Here is a 14377-nt window from a genome sequence, read left to right on the forward strand (position 1 = left end):
AGGAATGATACCCTGACCCATACGGCAAAAGAGAAAGCCGATCTCCTGTGCGCTCTTTTCGCCTCCAACTCAACTCTTGACGACAACGGAAAAACACCGCCGACCATCCCGCGCATCAGAGCTCTATGCCTGAAGTACAGTTCAGACAGAAAACTGTTAGGCGAGCTCTGTTTTCGTTAGACGTCAGGAAGTCGTGCGGGCCGGATGGCATTTCTCCAATCGTGCTTAGAACGTGTGCCCCTGAGTTGACGCCGGTGCTAACGCGTTTATTCCGGCACTCTTATTCTAAAGGCGTAGTCCCTGACCCTTGTCCATCCGATCCAAAAAAAAGGAGACAGTTCGGATCCGGCAAACTACAGGCCTATTGCTATAACCTCCCTGCTCTCTAAAATGATGGAGAGCATAATTAGCCGCCAACTTCTGGTATACCTGTTCACCAGTTGATCAACGACTGACAAAACGGCTTTCGCCATGGTCGGTCGGCTGGAGATCTTCTGGTATACCTAACACATAGATGGGCGGCGGCTATTGAAAGCAAGGGGGAAGGCCTGGCAGTTAGCCTTGATATAAGGCTTTAAGAAGGACTTTGATCGTGTATGGCACAAGGCGCTCCTCTCAAAACTTCCATCATTTGGGCTTCCCGAGAGCTTATGCAAGTGGACCTCCAGCTTCCTCACTGGGCGCAGCATACAAGTCGTTGTCGACGGTTTTTGCTCGAGTCCCAAGCCCGTGAACGCTGGAGTGCCCCAAGGCTGTGTGCTATCTCCCATTCTGTTTCTTCTGCATATCAATGATATATTGGACACCTCAAACATACACTGCTATGCAGACGACAGCACTGGTGATGCCGTATACACGGGCCATGCAGGTCTCTCTCGGGAAAACGTCGACCAGTGCCGGGAGCAACTTGTGTCTTCTATCGAGTCCTCCCTCGAGAAGATCGCGGAATGGGGTAAAATGAACCTTGTCCAATTTAACCCCCAGAAGACTCAAGTTTGCGCGTTTACCACAAAAAAAAAACCCCATTTGTCATATCACCGCTCTTCGATAACACTTCCCTTAAAGCCTCGCCTAGTATCGGAATACTGGGTCTCGAAATCTCGAGCGATTGCCAATTCCGTGGCCATCTGGAGGGCAAAGCCAAATTGGCTTCGAAGAAGCTGGGCGTCATCAATAGAGCACGGCAATACTTCAAGCCGGCCCATATTCTAGCGCTCTACAAAGCGCAGGTCCGGCCACACATGGAGTATTGCTGTCATCTCTGGTCTGGCGCACCCCAGTATCAGCTAGATCGATCTCCATTTGACCGCGTGCAACGCAGAGCAGCTCGAATTGTCGGGTACCCAGTACTCTGTGATCACTTAACCCCAGGTGACCCGTACGCTCGTTTGTCCTCCTATTCCATAAAAAAAAATTGTTGTCGAAGAGCGTTGTTCTATAGTATACTGTTTGAACCTATATCTACGATTATCTTGATCTTGTAAATAATGACATGGATCAGTAATGGTTCCCACGTTATCAATTACAAATATCCAGAAAAAAGTGAGTATATGTTTTGATGTAGTAAAAAAGGAGGTTCTCAATTCGTGTGTGTTTTTGTCACCTCAAAACTTCGTCGTATATGAACCGTATTGGAGATTTTAACTTATTTTAAACGGTATGCACCTAGTTCTATTCACAAGGAAAATAAAATACACTGGAACAAAACAATTGCGATATGTTCTTACTACACGCCGGCAATATCTACATTTACTAGGTCCGGTGCCTCTCTCGGGATACGCCGTTTCGATCTCCACCACGTACCAATATATTTTCGATTTTTCATATTCATGCGTACCTATGCACTTTACGGTAAATAAAACATAGTGTGGAAACCTATAACAGTCACCTCCGAAGAAATTAGAAGATTCGTTGAGTAACATGCCCAGTGCAATCGGCTTAAAACACTAAACGACAAGAACACTAATTATATTATTATCTACTTTTAACATGGGAGAGATTCAATAACTGACAATATATATAAGACTGATATCATTTCTTTGCTACAGGAGCGTTATTGGAGGTGGTTTGATGTCTCCATTCACATATAGTTCAATCTCAGTCGGCATTGGCCAGCCATTCATGCTACACTCGGCTGTTTGCAAGTATTCATTGCAGGGGCGTGTCTGTCTTCACAAATAGTGATTTCATCAGTCGATATTATAACATTTTACATATTTTATTTTGATATTATCGCTTGAGTGGCTTATAACATATTAACGCAATTTTCAAAAATTGAGTTGGCAGCTATTCCCATTGCGATTGATGACGAAGTATTGGGAACACAAACCGAAACTAGTAAAAGGAGATGGTGTGTACAGCCTGGAGAAAACGAGAATCACAAGTGTCACGCTCTAAAATCAAAGTTTTTGTGTTAATTATCCAGATACATGGAAGACTCATGTCGTAGTCTACTTTGTACTTGCGCATCTGCAATGTGCAGCAATCTTTCATCGTCCATTACGCGGTCGCGCTGCTCACCTCACTAGATATATCGTCACGTGGCCTCCGGGCGACCGGGCATCACGTGCATGTTTCACAGAGTTGTTCGGGACGGAGCCGGGAAGCAATACCCACCGACATTTTGACGTGATAGCGTAACTTGAATCATCCTTTATACCATGAGATGATCTTTGCTAAGAGCATTAGAAAATTCACTTATTGAAGCCTATTTGTGAGCAGTGGCCAGAAATTCGAAGTCCTATTTAATGTTAAGCACAATCCACTACTAATAAGTGACAAAAGTTTGGAAAATCCAAAAGTGCACACCTCATAATCTTTTATCCACGACAAAATTGATGATTTGTAAAAGTGTACACAAGTTTGCACTCATTCTCAAGTGCCACAGCTCTTGTATTCCTTGAAGGCCTTAGAAGGTGTCACTACCATCGAAGTGGGTACTTTAAATTGACAATTTGAACAGTGTTAAGGAGGTCCAAGTGACAAGTGTTATGACAAAACAACATCTCTAAAAGTGCACAATCCATCATCATTCTATAATGGTCAGTATTATTGTAAATTTTGTCAACAATATTGTAACAAGTGTAATTGATGTCCAGTTGAATCTTACCCCCTTATTCATAATAGTCTGCTAACTTAAAGCATTGCTAATTCTCACTCTGTCTTCTATTGACCTAAGTCAGAATGAGAATAAACACTCCTAAGCGGCTGTTTAAAGTTAGCCGACCATTATGAATAAGGGGGTTAGTCTTTTATAAATAATTATTTAACTACAGTGAAAAGAACACTCATATTAATTGAGAAAGTCCACAGGGTGTTACTCAATCAATTTTCCTGCCATACACACAGACTGAAGACAGAAGAGATTTATATATAATGTTATTATTTACTATGTTTATTGTTATTGAAATTTATTTACTATTTTGCCTCTCAGATTATTTGACTTGATATATGTGCACTCATGCTATTATTAACCTGTAAGTGAGATATAAATAAAAAGTTATAATTCCAGTTTCAAGAAAACTGCTCTTTTTGACATATTGAGGGTAGAGCGCTATCTCAAACGCTTCCCTTATGAGGTGTGCAGTATGAGCTCAGTGGTAACATAATATAACTAAACAGCTTATCAACAACTCCAATCACTTACATTAGTGCATATAGATGAACAACATGTTGACTTGATGGTACATGGTAGGCCCATTATAATGTAGTGCATTCTAGAAAGGACCATAATGAGTGGCAATTTGGCCTATTTTAGGCTAGTAAGTGCCAATAGCACATTAATATCTCAAGTAACAGACCCTTCAAATCGAAACACAAATAGTGCTTGCTCACTGTACTCTGCCGCCTTGGCAGAAAACGTGGTGTTACGCCCAAGAATCTAGATGGCATCCTGTTGTCCAAATTACTGGGCAAATGAGGCTTAACTTCTTGTCTCAAGGAGAGGAGCACAATTGTAGAGCCACTCAGAATTTTTAGATATTTCAAGAATCGTGCGTGGCACTGCATTATAATGGGCAAGGCATATCTATTATGATCAGCTGAACTGCTCCTGCTCATCTTGTCCTTTATTGTCATAAAAAAAATACATATTTCATTGTTGTGTTTGATACATACTGCCACTTTATATTTTTTTAATACAAAGATTATGGTCATTGAGATTCAAGATATGTCATGTCAATGAGAACATTGAACTTGTATCTATGGCTCAGTCTACAGCCAGTGATGGTGTGCACATGTACTAAGTGGCTGCTAAGCCCATGCTGCTATTTGTGTGTGTGTCCTGTAAATTGACTTAAATAGAGTTTGCCATAAAACCTATAAACTAACAAAATCATGTGACATAATGACACTTCCTTGTGCACTTCTTAGTGATGTGACGGACAAGCAATGCCTATCAATGATTTGCCAAATATGATGATATAGACTTCACCACACTTAGCAGTGCTATCATCACCATATAAACAGAGATAATGAAAAAAGTGGCCAGACTCAGAATGTGTTAATATCCAACTGTTGTGAGCCTTCTTTAGTTTAAATTCCGCTAGGTGTCATCTTCAACCAATTCATGTCTTTGTCTCAACATCTGAGGATGCCTCACGAAACACATGTCGAATTGATTCAAGACAAATCTTAGTGGAATTTACACTCAAGAAGGCTCACAACATTTGGATAATTTTTTATTTAATGGTAATCAACAGCATTACAGTAAACAATAATATATAACATAATTCTTAAGGCCATTATAGATTACTCATATTGACATTATGAATGTGTTAATATGTAAATTCAAAATGATTCTGTCATTTCCCATACCTAGTATTTTGAGATTGATAAAATTTTTAAATACTTATAAAAAACAAACTTTTAGAGTAATTGAATTTGACATCAGCTAGATTGTGACTTGTCCAGATCAGCAGAATAACAAAAGAATAAAAATATGATAGTTATCAAATTATGCTATTACACAAGATTAAAACAGATAATCTATTTTTTATATGCAATTGAACATATACAGAAAATTTCACCCATTTTTTTTTTCACAAATTTCATTTGCCTAAAATTGACTATCCGAATTTCATCTGATTCCTTTTCGCCTACGCCGTAATCTCGCTGACATCAGCTTCTAAATGAAAATTGCTCAAGGATTTGTTGATACCCCTCAATAGTTAAATTTAATAGACCTAGGAAACTGCCTCTACTTCATATCCCTTACCTTGGTGGTATAGACACAGAATCGATCAAATAGCTATTTATTTAGAAGCTCCAATTTATGCAATATTTTGTACTAGCTGACCCGGCAAATGTTGGTTTGCTGTATAAATTGTATTGATCTTGTGCTTGCTAGTTGATAAGAGATGGCGCTTGTTGTATTCATTAGTAACAATCACACTTCTTTTATATTTTGTATAATTCACACTATAGTTTTATAAATTATAGCCTATTGGTTATTCTGGTGTGTAAGCTATATTATTGTAAAGTTTCATCAAAATCTATTCAGTAGATTTTGCGTTAAAGAAGTTCAAACATACATCCAGACATACAAACTTTCACATTTATAATATTAGTAGGATAATAGTGACAATATTGAAATTGATTTATTTGCTAGTAAGACAAGAGGTACTAGGTGTGCACTGAGTAAATATTATATGTTAGCACTAGATTAAACTTATTCATAAACTTAAATGTAAAACTTTTAAAAATTTTGATAAATATAATTTTATATAGTTAGCTTTTTCCATATGTGGTAGCTTTTATGTTTATTCACATGTTTTCACTGTATTGTGTTTGTGGCTGTAAGCTTCCCTAATAAAATAAAAGAAATAAGCAATATATAACTCACTTTAGCATAAATAAATACTTTTGGAGTGACATACAAAGTTCTTTGACAGCCCGAATACCTCACTATTAAGTATACAAGGAGTGTGTAGTGGTATTTATAAAGACACCCATGTCATAACAATGTGGGAACTACAGAGTGGGTTCCTCTAGAGTTAAATAATAATAAAATATTTGTTTGTTTAAACCTTTCTAAATAATTTTATGTAGTTCTCCAGTTTTCACACAGTACATGGCTAAAGGGACTATTTAATGCAGTTATTGTCTTAAATAAATATATATAGATATTTAAAGTGCATATTTGTCAAAATTTGTCTGTAGTTGAGTATGTCTAATACTCTATACAAGTTCATAAAAAATATTGGCTAATACTTTCAATAGTATTGTTTAACTATTTAATGATTCTTGATAGGGTACTGACATATCCTACACCTGTTTTTTCCATAACAAAATTGTTAATGGGGAATACTATCAGATAAAATGAGCAACCTAATAGTTTGATCTAATGATGAATAACTTTTTGAAGTGTTGAACCTTGTTGAAACTTTTTGGTAAAAGGCATTTATTTTCTCAAAATTAGTTCCTATAGAAATCTGTTTGATGGCATTTCTAACACTACCACCTCGTAAACAAATGGCAATGTAAGATCGAAAAAGTGATGCAAGAAACTTTCCCAGCATTCTTTTTGCGCTCTTTTTAATAGAATATACAATATCGTACCATCATTGTTATTGCTATTAAATAATCATAACCTGGTCTGTTTGTAGTCTGAACAAATAAAATACACCTACCTATTAACAATAGAGGGCAACTTTTGAGGACAAAAAATATATAATTTAATACATATTTTTATTAATCTTATTTTGTTTTCTCCCCAATAAAACAGTTTGGGTGCCATTTATAGTAATAAAAATAATATCTTGTTGTGTGCAACAAATTCCTTTAAAAAATACTTAAATACTTTACAAAAATACTTTCTGTATTGCTGATTATGTTCATAGATACAGAGCTGGTAGAAAATATTCAGTAAACTTTTGTGATATAGCTACCTGAAGGCTATGAACGCATCGCCAAGTTCTCCGCCTACGATGTGGACGCCACCTTCGGGAATCGAAAGACCTCGGAAAAAGTTCCTAATGTCAAGGGCGTTTGCCGACCAAGGAAGATTCTGAAGTCTTATAATCACACTCATGATTGTTTTTCCAACGGCACCTATAAAAAGAGAAATACTTGCGGTTTTTTAATAAGCTTGTTTCGACGGCTTCTTTTATAGAAGAGCCCTGTTATCTGCCACGTTGTTTGTGGTGGTGAATAATGTGAATTTAGAATTATAATCTATATAACCTTAGATTTTTCAATTATATAGGGTTTGCTAAGCAGACTTTTGAATATCATATGTTACATATTAGTTTCCTATTCACACTGTAATTTTAATGAATTGCGTGTAATCAAAAAGTAATGGTCATAAAGTTGAAACCGACGCCATTTTCAATTGAAGTTTCAAAAGAGCTCAAGATACTTACCAAACCCAATTTTTAAACCCCGCTGTTCATATAAACTCTTCTACATCGAGAATAAACTTATAGTCACTCTAATTAATCACAATTAAAAGTTTCGAAAAGAGGTAAAAAATAATAAATATAGATATTGCTTGTGATTCCGTTTCAATTTTCATACAGAAAAAGATTATAGATCATAGATATTTTTTTTTTTTGGTTCTGTTCGTCCATCTGGACAGGCAAAGGGGTCAAAAGCCCATACAGCCAAGTCTTATTTTTATTTTTCTATTCTTCAGTCTTCACTTTACACAGCTTGTTCAAAGTCTAGCTAAGTCTTTATATCATCTTCATCTTCAAACATAAATAGTACAATTTCACATAAAAGTAGTATTTCGTGTTCTTCATGTTTCATTTTCTTCATATACATATAGGTTCGCATGAAAGGCCGAAGCCAAGTCTTTTATTGATAATATTCTTGTTCCAATGAAGATCAAGCTTAAACCCCGGGCGGGTTTAATAATAATAAACTTTTATGATATAATACTAAAATATAAATCTTATATACGTTATAAGAAATATATTATACATGAATTATGAGTAATAATGATGAATATTAGTTGAATATAATAATTATAAGATAATATGAAACTAATTTAAGGTATAACTACAAATATACTATTTACATTTATACATTAAAATTTACATTATAAACACAAGTCCAATAATAATTTATGGACGAATATGTTTTAAGTCTGTGTAAGGGATTGTGTCAAAAGCCAAGCCGTATTTTCAAATATCGCCTACCGTTGAAACTATAAATTTGTAAAGCGGCACGAAGCAGTCATAAGTTTTCAATAACTGCTGAAGTGAGCGCGGGATGTCTTCAGCATTCTTATAAATATCCAAGAGGCAGTCTATCAATGTAAATCTTTGAAGATTATATTGGGGACAGTCAAAGAAAATGTGGTCAAGAGTTTGGATGGATAAATTACAGAATTGACAAGTTGGAGAATCTAAAACACCGATCCTAAATAAATGAGCACCACTACGAGAATGTCCCAGACGTAACCGACAAATTGTGGTGTAAAATTTTCTGTGTAAGTATTTTTTCTTTTTAACAAACCAGGGAGGAGAGATTTCGTTTTTATTGTCGGCTAACCATTTGCCCTTTGTTTGAACAACTTGTTGCCAATAATTCTGAAAGTCTTGCAAGAATGTACCTTTAAAATGAGACAGTGCATCTGTGTGTGTTCACAATAGATTTAGCAAGATAATCAGCTTGTTCATTTCCTTCCACGCCTATGTGTGAAGGAGTCCAGAATAAAACAATATCTTTTGTTAGGGATAAGCATTGATATTTGTCTCTAATATTGTAAATGATGAAATTAGTTGTAACATTACATTTAGGATATTGTAAAGCTTTTAAAACACTCATGCTATCCGTTATAACAATCCAGTTATTATATGACTGTTCTCCAATATATTCTAGAGCAGCATATATGGCAGCACATTCTGCTGTGTATATACTAGCCAAGGTATTTAACCTATGACCAAACCCACTCCGCAGTTTTATGTCATAAACTGCCATAGATACAGCAGTATTACTTTTAGATCCATCAGTATGAAGTTGGTTATAATTTTGCCACTCTGACAGCATACTATATACATCTTCCTTATATTTTAATGATTCATTTATAATTATTTTAATAGGTGTATATTATGAATTATAAGAATTTAAATAACATGGCCAAACAATACTAGAAAATAGATTATGATCACAAGAAAAATGTAACAAATCAGAGATGCCTTCTCCTTGATAGTAGGAATTATTGTCAGTTCGGTTAATATAGTCCTGTATCTTTAATAGGAGTGGATGATTATTAATAGAAGTTAATTTGAGAAAGAATTTCGTTTGTAGATATTTGAATCTAAGAGCTAGTAGGGGAATATTACATTCTACTTGTAATGATATAATAGGAGTAGACCTAAAAGCGCCTGTTATGATCCTTAAGCATTTATTTTGTATTTTTTCTAATTTATTCACTAATGTAATTACTCCACCATAACAAAAGAAGGCATACTCAAAATGGCTACGGACTAATAACTTATATAGTGTTAGCAAGATGCGTGGGTCTGCACCCCAATATGTACCAGCTAATGATTTCAAAATATTGCAGGCTTTTAATGCTCGATTTTCTAATATTTCAACATATTTGTGCCATCTAAAATTACTTAAAAATGTAACCCCTAAAAACTTTATTGAATTATCTATTGAAATTTCCTGAGTACCATAATATATTTTTGCATCTCTTATTCTTATAGAATGCTTTGAAAATATTACTACTTTGCTTTTGTCAATACTGACCAATTAATGACCAACTAATAAAGCTCCAATTTTTGGAGTGCTACATTAAGATCTAACACAACATTTGATAAATTAAGTCCTGAACTATACACTACTAGATCATCAGCAAATTGGAGGTTAGAAACTCTATTACCCAAAACAATATTTATTTGATTTATGTAGATTATAAAGAGCAATGGACTCAAAATTCTGCCCTGCGATACACCTCTATATGAATATTGAGGACCTATTAATTGGTTATTGACTCTAACATAAAGTTTACGACCATGCAAGAAATTGAATATCCAACTAACTATTTTTTCAGGGACATTTAAGGATAGAAGAATGGATGATAATTGTTCTAAATCAACATTATTAAATGCTCCTACAACATCCAAAAAAACACCAGCCAATATCTTATTGTCAATCTGGGCACTATGGATGTCAAGACATAAATGCCGTATACTCTCACAAGCAGAACAACCACATCGAAATCCAAATTGATTATTAGGTAAGAGGTTGTTACTTTCAATATAAAATATTAATCTCTATTTTATTAATTGTTCAAAAATTTTACCAACACACGAGCTTAGTGTGATAGGACGATATGAATCAGCTGAACTAGAATCTTTCCCATGCTTTAAAATTGGAATAAGACAGACTGTCTTTTCCATTCTTCTGGAATAGTGGAGTTCTTCCATAGGAAATTTAATATTTTTAGAAACTTAAATAAGTTAGAAGAGTTTAAACATTTTATAGGAGAGCCAATCCAAACCGCATGCAGAGTCCTTTCTTGATGATAGACCAGCTTTTAATTCTTCAATAGTAAAAGGGGCAATCATAAAAGAGTTGGTGCTATTTAAAGGATGATTATTGTGAATAATTGTCAAATTTGGTACTGTATCTGGAGTATATTTGTGTAAAAAGTTGGATATCCAATTATTGCTAGAGAAACAATTATTATTAGAATATAAGTTCTTAAATTTCCTCATTTTTGTCCAAATCTGTTTCATTGGTGTTAACCTATTTATGGTGGAGCAAAAATCTGTCCAGGATTTACGACGTTCAAGTCTTAATATACATTTTTTCTTTGCTTGAGCTTGCTTAAAATGAATGTAGTTTTGGATATTGCAATTTGATTTGAATAACAGATAAGCCTGTTTGCAATCTTCTACCACTTTAGTACATTGCCCATTCCACCAGGGAAGTTGTCGCTTTCTTTTAGGTAGATTAGTAACATTGTTACAGTGGTAGTTGGTTTTAGGTACTGAATTTTCTACCGCTCTAAGAATTATGGAACAGAAGTTATTGTAAGACTTCTGTAGATTACAATTATTTATATCAAATTGTTTTAACAAGTCATTTACTAAGTTCTCATATTGGTCCCAATTTACTATTTTCAGATTACTGTGTGGAGGAATGTTGGATGGAATTGAAGAAGATTCAGTTTCCGACACTACCATGGAAAATTTTGTAATTGTAGGCAAGTGATAGCTGCCCAAAGAGTCCTGATGAACTTGCCATTCACAGCACAGGAATAATGAAGATGATACTATTGTTAGATCTAGTCCATTTGCTCTCCAAGAATTAGTACCCACTGTAGTTGGTTGATCATTATTTAAGAGCATTAAGTCATTATCGTCCATTACATCCATGATGTCTCTACCTCTAGAATTGGTTCTATTACAACCCCAAATGGTATGGTGAGCATTAAAATCACCAGCAATTATTAGTGGTTTTGGAATACTATGCAACAGTCTATTAAATTTAGATTTGTCAAAGTTAGGTACACTGTTGCCAGGACTATAAAAGCTAACAATTGAGATGTCTTTTTGTTTGTATTTAATTTTGATTGCTACATTTTGCAAGGAGTTATCAGAAAATGTTTCTAACTTTTGAAAATAAATGCCATTTCTAACAAAAATTGCTACACCATTGTGATCATTACCACAATAATTTCTTAGTATTGCTGTATACCTCTGATAGAAAACTGTTTATTTGGTTTAAGCCAAGTTTCTGATATAAGTGCTATGTGTATGTCCTGCTCATAAAGAAGGTTTTGAAGCTCAAGTCTTTTACTCAACAGACTTTGAGCATTCCACTGTACTATGTTAAGTTTGTGACAGTTGAATGTGACGCTTTATTTTTAATTTCTATGGTATCTTTAATAGCTGAACTTATTGCGTGTGAGCTAATGCTTTGATTCTGTGTTTTATTTAGTGTAATGACTTTGATTATTGATTCTGTGATTAGGTTCATTGCTGCTGGATTGGATAAAATTAAATTAATGATGTCTTGTGTGTTCTCTGTCTTATTGAGTGATGGAAAGTTTGTTGGATGTTTAAATAAATCTGATAATGGTGTTTTACTTTTATTTTTACTATCCAATATCTTTTTTTGTTTTATAGGGCATTGACCTGATACTGCAAGATGGTTACCTTTACTTACTATTTTCAGTGCAGATTGAGCAACGCTGAGCATTCTTACAGAATTTAGCCAAGTGGTCAAACCTAAGGCATCGCTTAACTGGCGGCACATAAGGTCGTACAGGTAGACGCCACATCTTTAAGTGAACGTAATCTGGGAGTTAAGTAGATGACGCAAAGGTAATAATTACTGCCTGTGTAGGTTGTAATATAAAACCACTATCGGATTTGTTTTTTTTTCATTATACGCCGAACAGAAATATTTTTTTTTGTACTTGACAAAGATTTGAAAATTTTTTTGTTGGACATATCAATGGGTACGGAGGAAATCACTCCAGACAATTCAGTGCCACTAGCTGGGATGGACGCCTTAATATTTTGTTCCCTTAAAAATGTCGTGTTGTCTAGGAATGTAGCCACATTGGGTCGTTCAAACACTACTCCTATCTTATATTTGTTGAGTTTCTTAAGATATTTAATGCCTTTAATGAAACGCGATAAGTAGCTACTAAGAGTAAGCATGTCACGACTACCAAGTGGCTGTTCAGTGACACTCTCTATGAAGACTATAAATTCATGACCGGCACCTGCGTCGGATATCGGCGACAATAGTCGGCCACCCTATATGGCAAATAAAAGTTCTCGTGGTCTTCCAAAACTGTACGCGAATCTGAGTATTCGCTACTTTCAGAGGTGGAATCTAAAATACTCACCTTTATCTCGTTCCGGCTTGGTTTTTTTTCCGCCTTTTCGACATCTCTTAGCACAAACCTAAATCACTAAATATATAGACTTTTACTTATACTAAACAAATTAAATGATAAATATATACAAATACTTAGATACTTTTCAAAAATATGAGGATGATATACAATATAATAGAAATATTTAATTTTATAGTTAAAAAGACCGCCCTAAGCAACCAAGAGTTCCCGCGCTTTTTCTAGATCATAGAGAATGTATTACGTATACAGATTATAAATACCACGACCTCTACTTTGAACCACTAGACTAGCGGCTGTCAAAGTGCTTTTGTGCCTGTTTGGTATTCGCCATATTGGCGTGGTTTGCGATGTAGCGAGAGTCTGCGGTATTAAAACTAGTGATCACAACCTCAGCAAACATCGACAGATGGTGGGAAAATATTTACAAAAAAATGGTGTACTCTATTACGTTAACACGGAAAACGAACGAAATTATTTCAAAATGCAAAAATACTTCGGAGTATTTTATTATACTTTTCTTCGCAGCCATTTGTACATTTTTGATTTATTATACGTCATAATTAGTTCTCTGGGCGCTCGCGAGTCGCGTTGATTCTCCATGTGAAAGTCCATGTGACTGCGCCGTATCTAAAGCGATGGGGACGACAAGTGTGCTAACCAGGAGTATTTTAGTTCGATTCCTAATATTTCTGTCTCGCCATACCTTGCTCGATTGAGTCATTGCCATTTTTGCCATGGCTATTCGTCTAAGTATTTCTGGCTTGCATTTGATAGTGTTTTTTATTAATTAGCCTAAGTATTGGAACTAGTCCACGGTTTCAAACTCTTGTAACAGGCCCGTACGCTGAATCATTGCGAAACGATCAATCACCATGAGTTTGGTCTTCGCTTTATTAAATGGAGTATCCCATCTCTCGACAAATGGTCTCCAGATGTTTTAGCAACTCTGCCATTTCCACGTCAGATGATGAAAAGAGGGTGATGTCATCTGCATAGCGAAGATTAGATATGTTAACTTCGCCATATATGTTAAATAATACGAGAAAGATAAGCCCCTGGCGAACGCCTTTATGGAATTAGAAAAAGCTTGATGTTGCATCTCCTACTGTAACGGTGCCATATCCTGTTGTGAATCAGCATGACTGGGTGAGCGGGGACACCTGTTTCGCCAAGAACATCCCACTTTATTAAGTATTGGCTATCTAGTACCTGTTCCCTGCTTCTAAAGGTAGGATATCCAGAGAGGATATTAGTCTCGCATTGGTGATGTATAATAGAATTCTACTAACATCTGAAATCAGAGCCAAAGTTCGATGGTTGTTACAATTGCGCATCGAGCTCTTTTTATAGAAAGGATAGAGAATTGTACTCTCTACCAGTCGGACGGCCAATGTCTGGTTTGCCGTATTGCATTACAGATGTTATGTACATAGGTTTTTTCGTTAGGCCTTTCAATTTTTTTTTTTTTAATCTGATCAGTACCAGAAGATTTGTTTCGTATCAGTTTCTGAATCGCGTCTTCAACTAGTATACTAGGTTTCATAT

The 14377-nt window shown here is 35.4% G+C and overlaps 1 protein-coding gene across 1 annotated transcript in view; it reads right to left on the minus strand.

The window, feature by feature from the left end:
- The window catches only part of LOC126974170 (uncharacterized), a 31113-nt gene extending 23574 nt beyond the window's left edge, over window positions 1-7539 (minus strand). Inside the window, exons 1-2 of the mRNA XM_050821608.1 lie at window positions 7362-7539; window positions 6888-7050 (exon numbers count right to left, since the gene is read on the minus strand). Of these exons, the coding sequence (XP_050677565.1) occupies window positions 6888-7030 (143 nt within the window). The 5' untranslated portion in view covers window positions 7031-7050; window positions 7362-7539. The remainder of the gene's footprint in view (window positions 1-6887; window positions 7051-7361) is intronic.
- Window positions 7540-14377: the final 6838 nt, after the last annotated feature.

The sequence above is a fragment of the Leptidea sinapis genome, chromosome 31, assembly GCF_905404315.1.
Source record: "Leptidea sinapis chromosome 31, ilLepSina1.1, whole genome shotgun sequence".
NCBI lineage: Eukaryota > Metazoa > Arthropoda > Insecta > Lepidoptera > Pieridae > Leptidea > Leptidea sinapis.